Source organism: Lipotes vexillifer, unplaced genomic scaffold (assembly GCF_000442215.2).
Source record: "Lipotes vexillifer unplaced genomic scaffold, Lipotes_vexillifer_v1.1 scaffold197, whole genome shotgun sequence".
NCBI lineage: Eukaryota > Metazoa > Chordata > Mammalia > Artiodactyla > Lipotidae > Lipotes > Lipotes vexillifer.
The window spans coordinates 681447-691878 of record NW_006781042.1 but is presented as its reverse complement, the minus strand read 5'-3'; the positions used below and the strand labels follow the sequence as shown (position 1 = coordinate 691878).

The following is a 10432-nucleotide window of genomic DNA, read 5'->3' as shown; positions in this document are numbered from 1 at the left end:
GGAAAGAGTTGGCGGGGGAGCTTTCTGAGAACACCCATCCTGACCCATCAGGCCAGAAGGAGCCTCGCTAGCTTTCCAAGCAGACAGCTTCGGGGCCAGCGGGGGTTGTCCTCAGGTGGGCTTGTTAAGCCCAGGTAGCCAGAGCAGCTAAGGTCCTGCCTCAACAGCTAAACTAGGGCAGTCCCTACCCCTCATCTGGGGTGGGTCCCAAGTCCCTGAGGGTCCAGGCAGCAGGGTCGGCAGGGTCTTGGAGGAGCCTGAGGAACACACTGCCCCTCAGCCATTGACCAGGGCCCGGAAGGTTTGCTAGCAGCTGCCCGTGGCCAGTGTGCTGGCTTCCGAGGTGGGCGGTGGGGGAACCCGTGGCAGCAAGAAGGAAGTAGAAGGTGGCCCCTAAATCTGGGCTCCTCTGTCCCCGTCACTCCTCCAGCGTCCTGAACAGAACTCCTGCCAGCCTGATCCAGGAGATCATTCTAGTTGATGACTTCAGTTCAGATCGTAAGTATGCACCTTCTTTTTTTGCACCCCTTCACACCCCATTTCCCCAGAATGCCAAGGGAAGCACTCTTGGGGTTGTTCTGGCCATCACAGGCTGACCTCTGCTCCCCATGGGGATCTTCAGTCTTTTCTAGGTGCCCTCCCTGGCTCTGCTCCCTGGTGCAAAAGGAGTGGTGTTGCTTTGATGGGACACCAGTGAGATGACATTAAAAAAAAAAATTAAACTGCATGAGCAACATCCTTCATTATCACAACTGCCACGTGCAGAATATTGTCCCCACAATCTAGCGCCGAGGCTGTTGGACTGGTGACAGTGCTGGCGCTCTCTGGTGCCCCCTGGGGGGTAATGCCACAAGTACAGGCAGTCCTCAGTCTGGCCGGGGAGTGGAGGACAGGGCAATCCTTTGGCCAGTGGAGATGGCCACTCTCCGTGCCTCGCCTTCCCCTGGGCCTGGTCTGGAGAAGCTCCTGGGAAGTTCCATTAGTGGTCGAACCACATGTGGTCTGACGTCAGTATCTGAATGAGCTTGCTTCCTTCTCTCCACCCTCAGCTGAAGACTGTCTTCTCCTGACCAGGATCACCAAGGTCAAATGCCTGCGCAACGACCGGCGGGAAGGTAAGTTCTTGGACCCTAGGTGCCACCGCAGAGCTCTTTTGATCTAGACTTCTGCACCTCCCCGCTCCCTTTTGGTGCCATGTCATACCAAGCCAGCGTGGTCCTGCTGCATTCCTGGTGGCCAGGACCAAGGTCTGGGGCAAGACCCTCTTGCTATCTTGGGTCAGCCCCTATCACAGTATGACTGTAGGTAAGTAGCTCTACTTCCGGCTGCCTTCGTTGTCTCTCATGAGAAATGGGAATAATGATAGTACCCTTTCTGTCCTGCACAGTTATTGTAAGGATTAAATGCTTTGAGAAAACCACAGGGCAGTATAAAGCAGATGTGACCTCACTTCCAATCAAGAGGTGTTTTGGAGCACCGGCTACAGCATAGGATTGTACACGGCACTCTAGGGGAGTGCCCTCGGAGAGCTTGTTATGGAGCTGAGGCTGGTTATAATTATATGGGGTAGAAAGGAGATGGCGGAGAGGGGAAGGATCGGAGAGGGCGCCTGGATTGGGTGAAGGGGTCGTGAGACAGATGAATAGGGCACAAGGGAGGGCGTTCCAGGCCCAGGGGCTCTGCAGGCAAAGGCATCGGTCCGGCCTGGGTACAGGAAGTACTAACAGTCTCTTCCTACGTTTCCTGCGTTCTCACCCTGTAGCATTCACTGCCCACATTCTCATGTTCAGTCCTCATAACAGCCCATCATTCTGTTTTGCAAATAAAGAAACTGGGGTTTAAGAAGGTTCAGTAATTTGCCTGGAGTGACGAATAAAGGAACCAGGACTCCACCCCGGGGCAGGGGGCCCACCCAGAGCCCAGCCTTTTAACCTCCCTCTACTTAGTCTCCCTTCCTGGGAGAATTGGGCCTGGTCAGCACGAGGAATGAGTGGGGTGAGGATAGATGACGGGGGGGCATTTAGACTTGATAAAGCAGAGAATAGGGAGCCACTGAAGGTGAGAGAGGGAGAGAGAGAGAAAAAGAGAGGGAGAGAGAGAGGAAGGAAGAAGGGAAGGAAGGAAGGAGGGAAGGAAGGAAGGAAGGAGGGAGGGAGGGAGGGAGGGAGGGAGGAAAGAAAGAAAGAAAGGAAGGAAGGAGGAAAGAAAGAAAGGAAGGTAGGAAGGAAAGAAAGAGATGTGATGGGTATCTCTAAGAAAGTCCAGTCATGGGCTTCCCTGGTGGCGCAGTGGTTAAGAATCCGCCTGCCAATGCAGGGGACAAGGGTTCGAGCCCTTGTCCGGGAAGATCCCACATGCCGCAGAGCAACTAAGCCCGTGCGCCACAGCTACTGAGCCTGCACTCTAGAGCCCGCGAGCCACAACTACTGAAGCCTGCGCGCCTAGAGCCCGTGCCCCGCAACAAAAGAAGCCACCGCAATGAGAAGCCCGCGCACCGCCATGAAAAAAAGTAACCCCCGCTCGACGCAACTAGAGAAAGCCCGAGCGCAGCATCGAAGACCCAACGTAGAAAGAAAGAAAGAAAGAAAGAGAGAGAGAGAGAGAGAGAAAGAAAGAAAAGAAAGGAAGAAAGGAAGGAAGGAAGGAAGGAAGAAAGAAGGAAGGAAGGAAGGAAGGAAGAAAGAAAGAAAGAAAGAAAAGAAAGAAAGTCCAGTCAGGCCGAAGGGACCTTCAAACTGGAATTCAAGAGGCCAGAGAGAGATCTCTCCCAAGCCCTGGGTTGCAGGTGCCTTTAGGCCTGGGAGTATGCTGTTCCCTGGGGTTTTACCCAACATAGATGTAAATTTATGATTAGGTGCTTTACAGCTCCCTGTGAAGTAGAAGGATGGGGCAGTAGAGTGCCGGGCAGAGGTGTGGCCAGGGAAATCTCCCCACACCAGTGGCTGCTCTGTCAGGGGCAGGACCATCTGGATCTCCTCTTCCTGATCAGGCAAGTCCCCAGCTCCGACCAGGGTGCTGCCAAAAGCGAGGCCATTTTCGGACAGTTGACGAGCCTTCGACAAGACTGGGGAGTGAGGTGGAAGCAGAGTAGAATCTCTGCACATGTCGGCTTCCTGGGCACCGCGCACTGTCCCCAAGAGGCAGGGATTATTCTCTCTGAATCTTCTGGATAAGAAAACTAAGGCTCAGAGAGGTTAAATAATATGCTACAGTTAGTGAAAGGGCTGGCATACCAACTCCAGCTTGTCTTAGTCTAGAAGACTCTCTGCATGTCATAGAGGATAGTGCAGCTGGAGGGGACCACCCTGAGGTTCCTAAGTGGTGGTTTCTGGCTCTCCTTTGGTACCAAACCACACTTTATTGCAACTTCTGTTCACTAAACTCTGACTGTTCATCAGTATGTCCCCAGAGTCCAGGGTCTGGCATGCAGAGGGCACTCAGAGAATAACCTTGGAGTAATGATGGTTGATGGATGGGTGAGAGAAAGAAAAAGAGGGAGGGAAGAAATCAAGAAATACGAAGTAAAGTTAAATCACAATAACTCAGAGGAAACCTCAGCCCTAAGGGGCGGAGAGCCCTGAGACTTTGGGGGGATGGCTGAGCAAATTGGCTCAGTCCCAGCACCATCCTTTGTCCCTTCCCATTGCAGGGCTGATCCGGTCCCGAGTTCGCGGGGCAGATGTGGCCGCAGCTGCTGTCCTCACCTTTCTGGACAGCCACTGCGAAGTGAACACCGAGTGGCTGCAGCCCATGCTGCAGCGGGTGAAGGAGGTAAGTCTGTCTGTCCCTGGGGGAGCCCTGGACGTGCCCACACGTTCTTGGCATGAGGGGGGATGATAAACGGTCTCTGGAGTTGGGCAGGCAGAATAGGAAGCCTAAATGGTCTGCTCCCTCCTGACTAACTTCACCTCATTGGGCTTTCTCATCTGAAAACAGGGATAATTGTAATGTTTGTCTGACTGGGTTGTGGGGAGAATTAAATTGGCTGAAAGCCTGGGTGAGCCACAAAGCTCCTACTACGAATGGGTGGCGTTGTTTTCCTCCTGAGGGAGTGATGAGTGAGGGTGAGTCAGGCTGGGAAGCCTGAGAAGGAGGGAGGAGAGAATGGTGTTCTCAAGCCTGGGGGGGCCTCCCATGTGCCTGCTGTTCTCTAGAATGGGGAGGATTTGGACATATGGAACATAGGATGAGGTGATTTCAACTCAACCATAAAAGGCAAATAACCCAATTTAAAAATGAGAAAAGGGCTTCCCTGGTGGCACAGTGGTTAAGGATCCACCTGCCAATGCAGAGGACACGGGTTCGAGCCCTTGTCCAGGAAGATACCACAGGCCACGGAACAACTAAGCCCATGTGCCACAACTTCTGAGCCTGCGCTCTAGAGCTCGCGAGCCACAACTCCTGAGCCCGAGTGCCACAGCTACTGAAGCCCGGGCACCTAGAGCCCATGCTCCGCAACAGGAGAAGCCACCTCATTGAGAAGCCCGCACACCGCAATGGAAAATAGACAAATGGTCAACAAGCGCCTGAAAAGATGCTCAACGTTAAGTCATTAGGGAAATGCAAGTCAAAACCACAATGAGGTACCACTTGATACCTACAGGATGGTTATAATCAAAAGGATCGACAGTACCAGTGCTGGTGAGGATGTAGATAAATAGGAGTCTTTACACATTGCTGAGGAGCATGTCAAATGGTGCTGTTTTCCACTTTGGAAAACAGTCTGGCACTTCCTCAAAAGTTCAAACATAGAGTTACCATATGACCCAGCAATTCCACTGCTAGGTATATACTCAAGAGAAATGAAAACATACCCCACACAAAAACTTGTGCCTGAGTGTTCAGAGCAGTGTTATTCAGAATAGCTGAAACATGGAAACAGCAAAATGTCTATCAACCGTGAATGGATAAACAGAATGTGATATATCCATACAGTGGAATGCTGTTCAGCCATAAAAAGAATGAAGTAATGATACATGTTACAATATGGATGAACTTTGAAAACCTTATGTTAAGTGAAAGAAGCCAGTAACAAAAATTGCATATTATATGATTCCATTTATATGAAATGTCCAGAATAAATAAATCCGTAGAAATACAAAGTGGATTAGTGGTTGTCAGGGGCTGGAGGGAGCGGGGTATGGGGAGTGACTGCTAATGGTACAGGGTTTCTTACTGGGGTGATGAAAATGTTTTGGAATTAGAGAGTGGTGACGCTGCCACAACCTTGTGAATATACTACAAACCACTGAATTGTACACTTTAAAATGGCGAATTTTATGGTATATCAATTATATCTAATAAAATCGTTATAAAAATGTGAATTAAATCTCAATACAAAAAGTCTATAAAAAGGATAAGGTGAGGCCCCCATAGAACACTGTGGGAGACTGTGGATGGTCTCCCCTGATCTGCCACGTCCCACATTTTTGTCGTCCTGAGACGAAGTGTGAACTGAGGGGCAGAGCTGGATTCCAAGTTGCAGACAAGAGGGTTTTGAGGGTCAGCACAGAATGCAGAGAGAGGAGGGAGAAGAAACTCTGTTCCATGTCCCTCCATGGAGGGAGAAAAGAAGAGAACAGACATCCTGCTGACGGAGGGCAATTAAGTTCTGCACGTGGTATATGATAGAATCCACCACCACCACTATCCCCCCACCCCTCACCCCCAGAAAAAAACCTTTAGTAAAGTTGGCATATTACCCACCAATGTTTTGGGGGTGGATTTGTGTCTGGGAGATGATGAAGGGAGTGTGAGTCTGACTTTGAAGTGGATGTGGCATGAGAGGAGTGCCACCCAGGTTACACGGAGGCTGCAGGGTCCCTGCCCTTAAGCTGCCGGTTGTCCAGTTGGGAAGACTCAACCTCAAACAACAGTTCACACCAGCGACAGAAGATCCACATCAGGCAGCATCTGATTCACTGTCCCAGGAATTGTCTGGTCTATAATTGTGAGAGCAGTTTGAAAGAGGAAGTCCTCAGCCTGCAGCAATCAGGGAGGGCTTTACTGAGGAGGTGAGATCCTGGCAGGGCTCAACATGATGTGAGAGGAAGAGGCTGGGAGAGCATCGTGCCCATGAGACCCAAGAGGGACCTTCCAGGAGCCTAGATGTGGTGATGCAGGACAGCTCCTGGGAGCCGAACGTGTCCTGCAGGAGGTGCTGAGTGCCCAGTGCCTCGAAGAGAACCTCTTCACAGAGCAGGCAGTTGGGCCTCTATTCACAGAGTCCCTGGCCTCACGCCATCTCATGTGTCCTCTCCTAGGATCACACCCGCGTGGTGAGCCCCATCATTGATGTCATCAGTCTGGATAATTTCGCCTACCTTGCTGCATCTGCTGACCTTCGGGGAGGTGGGTCCGGCTCCCAGGGCAGGGGCTCTAGACCTGAAAGGAGGCAGGTGAGGGCAGGCAAAAGCCCTGGCTTGGCGCTCTTCTTCCCAGCCGTGCCAGAGCGTCTCACACCCGCACCCCCTTTACCCCTAGAAAACGAAAGGGGATTGTGTAGAGCCATGGGGTTGGGGACGAAGGGCCAGAGCTGGCAGTTGCAGGCTCCTGGCACAATCAGCGACAGAGCCAAGCTAGTCTCTGATCTTTCCCTCCCTGCAAACTTTGACACATCCTTCTCAAATACTGCCAGCTCGGGGACCATTGCCACAAGTCCTCACAGAATAACATGATATGACTGCTGTCTTGGGGGTGAGGAAGGGGGAGCCCTCAACTTTGCACAGTTTCCTAACCTGTACTCCTGGAAATGGTCTAGACCTGGCCAAATATGGTAGTTATTAGCCACATTTGGCTATTGAGCTGTTGAAATGTGACCAGTCTGAACTGAGATATGCTGTAAGAAAAAATACACACCAGGTTTTGAAGACTTAGTATGAAAGAATATAAAATATCTCATTAATAATTTTTGTATTGATTATGAATATGATCATCAATGATAATGATTGAAATAATAGTATTTTGGATATATTGCATTAAAAATACATTATTCAAATTAATCTCATATGTTCATCTTACTTTTTGATATGGCTACTGGAAAAATTTAAATTGCATGTGTGGCTTGCGTCTCCGGCTTGCATTGTATTTCTTTTGGGCAGCTCTGGTCTAGACTTTAGAACTGTGCTGTCCAATACAGTAGATAATAGCCACTTTTGGCTATGTAAATATAAATTAATTGAAATTAAGTAAAATTCAAAACTCAGTTCCTAAGTTGCCCTAGCAGCATTTCAGGTGCTCAATAACCACATGTGACTAGTGTCTACCATGTTGGACAGTGCAGATATAGGGCATCTCCGTCATTGCAGCAAGTTCTATTGGGCAGGCTGCTCCAGAGAATCTGTTGCCAGGAGCTAATGCGCAGAGTGGATTTCCTGTTTGGGGCTCGGATTTCCAGTAAATGGACACAGTCGTTAGTTAGATGTTGAGGCTGAGTGGGATTCTGAAGGGAGCCAGGCATTTCTCCTTAGGAAAATCACCTCAGGGCCTTTGCACTTGCTGTTCCCCCACCTGGAATTCCCTCTCCCTACATGTCTGCATGGATGAGTTCTTCATTCAGGTCTCTACTCAAATGTTACCTCCTCAGAGAGCCTTTCCTGTCTACCCTTACTAGAATAGCATGGGTACCCCTCCTTTCTTTTCTTTTTTTTGTTTTTTAGCACTTTTCAACCCCAACTGACATATTATCCATTTACTGATTTATCTTTGTAAGTCTTTGTCTTACCCAGTAGATTGAATCTCCATGAGGACAGGGACCTGTCTCGTTCTGAATGAAGGAATGACTACATGAACTGCCCAGGGCCCTCTACAAGCTGGGTTCTGATCAAGGGAGACTCTCGGGGGTGGTGGAGCGAGGGGACAAGAGCCCCCGAGCCCCATCCTCACCCTAGTCTGGCCCTTAGGATTTGACTGGAGCCTGCATTTCAAGTGGGAGCAGATCCCTCTGGAGCAGAAGATTGCCCGGACAGACCCCACCAAGCCCATAAGGTCAGGACTGCTGTGGGCTCTGGAGAGACCCCTTCCTTCCCTGAGTCAGGGGCTTTGGAGGCTCCTGGGAGGGCCATTTCAGTTGCCAGGGCTCCTAGGGGTGCATGATCCAAGGGCTAACTCTGTTCTGGGCCCTGGGGAGAGAGAGGCCAGAGGCCAACAAGTGGGCCAGATATCCGACCCCAGTGACTCTGCAAGTGGGAGATGCTAGGGCAAATGGCCTGGGCCCTGGGGCCGTCTAGAGGGGCTCAGATTTTCCAGCTCATGTGTTGCCTCTTTCCTCTCCTTGCTCCCAGGACGCCTGTCATAGCTGGTGGAATCTTCGTGATTGACAAGTCTTGGTTTAACCACTTGGGAAAGTATGATGCCCAGATGGACATCTGGGGGGGAGAGAATTTTGGTAAGTTGGGAAATAACCACAATAATAATAATGGGTAACCTGGATTGAGTGTTTTCTATATGTAAGGCCCTAAGGATGTTACACATGTTGACTCCTTAAATCCTCACAATGAATCTCTGAAGTAAGTACTATTATATCTCCATTCTACTGGTAAAGAGACCGAGGCACAGAGAGGTTAAGTAATTTTTCCAGAGCCACACAGCTAGTCAACAAAGAGATTAGGTGGTCAGGGAGAACCTGTGGCCACATGGCTAGACACGTGTATGGAGGAAGCACATGGCTGCTTCCCTACAAGAAAGGCTGGGGGTGGTTTGTGCAGTAGGGGGTGACAGTTAAACGTAAGCAATGGGGTCAGATGGCCTGGGTGCAAATCCTGACCCTACCACCTATAAATTGTTTGGCCCTGGGCAAGTGAAAGCCTCCCTGACCCTCAGTTTCCCCAAGAGGCTGTTATAAGTACTAAGTGAGATGAGGCGGGTAAAGATGCTGGCAGCCATTATTATTATTATGAGGCCATAGGAACCCTTTAGCCCCACAAGGAAAGGGAAGAGCCAGTGAACCCCCAGGGTCGCTGGTGAGGTTCAGGTGAGATAAAGGCTGGGTACAGATGGAACATCTGATGTGGGTGATTTAAGGGGGGTTTATAAAAGGGCCTGTTTACACGGCGTGGGCAAGTTACAGGGAACCACAAGGGCCAGGGTAGGGCTGGGCTGGTGACTGCTGGGAGGTGTAGCCACCCCAGGTCTGGAAGACAGAGAGGGAGTGCTCCCTGACAGTAGCTGTGGTCTTGGGGTGCCTGCAGCCAGTCCACTGTGCCAGGTGGAAGGTGTCAGGGGATAAACACCCGCCCTCACCCTCCCCCGACCTGCTGGCTGAACTTCCTCACATAGGAAGGAAGCCCAGGGGTGCAGCCCACACAGGCAGCCTCCCAGATGAGGAGCATGGTGGAGGAGGGTGGCGATCGATCCCAGGGATCCAGGAGTGGGCCAGGGTTTGTGAGGGCAGGTACCTTGAGGCTTGTGAAACACAGAGGCCTGTCCTTGCTCTGGCAGTGGACCCAGTCAGTCCTTTGCAGAGCCCTTTCCCACTGCTTCCTTTTTCATCCTGACCAGGTTTTTTGCAAAGTAAATAGGGCTGATGGTAGCTCACCCATCTGACAGATGGGCAAACTGAGGTAGACGCCGCCTTCCAGATCTCAGCTGGGAAACTCCACGTCTGACAGGTGTAGGTAGTGCCTTTACAGGAGCCACTTAAGTGTTGTGAGGTGTGATCCAAGTCAGAGTCTGTGTTTCTGGGAGGCAAGGACCAGGTCTTTCTTCCCTCTCTGACTAGGGCAGTGGGACAGATGGGCAGTGGGGCTCCAACTCAGGACCAGCCGGAGTGGAAACAGGCGTGGGATTTTCTCCCCTTTGTAACTTAACGCTTGGAAACCGTTTCCAGGCAGGCATTCAGAGGAGTAAATTCTGGGAACTGGGGTGCAGTGACCCTTCCATTCTGACCTCCTTTTATGTATTTTGGGCCTAAGTGACCTCTTTTGTGTTCTCCATCTCAGCCTGAAGGGAGCTTTGGCAAATCCAGTTTCCTGTAAAGATTCAGAGGGCTGGGAAACTAATGGTCTCTGCTGCATCCAGAGGCCTATTTCTTTTCTCCTTCCTTCTTTTTTTTTTTTTTAAGGCTGGGGCCTGATGGAGAAACAAGTGAATGATCAAATAGCTAACTTCAAACTCTGCCTGAGGCCCAGGCTCAGTGATTGGGGAATTGAAAGGTGAACCACACAGTGGTTCTAGGGAGGGTTTTGTTTCTTCCAAAAAATTCAAAGAAATTCCTAGGCTAGCCGTGGTGCTCAGACATTCAGCTGCTGGGACTAGTTTTGAGCCAGGAGACTCTCGTCACTGATGGGTTTGGGCCTTTCAGAATTGTTCATTTGGGGCTTCCCTGGTGGCGCAGTGGTTGAGAGTCCACCTGCCGATGCAGGGGACATCGGTTCGTGCCCCGGTCCGGGAGGATCCCACATGCCGCAGAGAGGCTGGGTCCGTGAGCCATGGC

The 10432-nt window shown here is 50.8% G+C and overlaps 1 protein-coding gene across 1 annotated transcript in view; it reads left to right on the top strand.

The window, feature by feature from the left end:
* The window catches only part of GALNT16 (polypeptide N-acetylgalactosaminyltransferase 16), a 99192-nt gene that overhangs the window by 73262 nt on the left and 15498 nt on the right, over positions 1–10432 (top strand). The window contains exons 4-9 of the mRNA XM_007454445.1: positions 431–498; positions 1050–1115; positions 3650–3771; positions 6264–6351; positions 7902–7986; positions 8283–8386. Of these exons, the coding sequence (XP_007454507.1) occupies positions 431–498; positions 1050–1115; positions 3650–3771; positions 6264–6351; positions 7902–7986; positions 8283–8386 (533 nt within the window). The remainder of the gene's footprint in view (positions 1–430; positions 499–1049; positions 1116–3649; positions 3772–6263; positions 6352–7901; positions 7987–8282; positions 8387–10432) is intronic.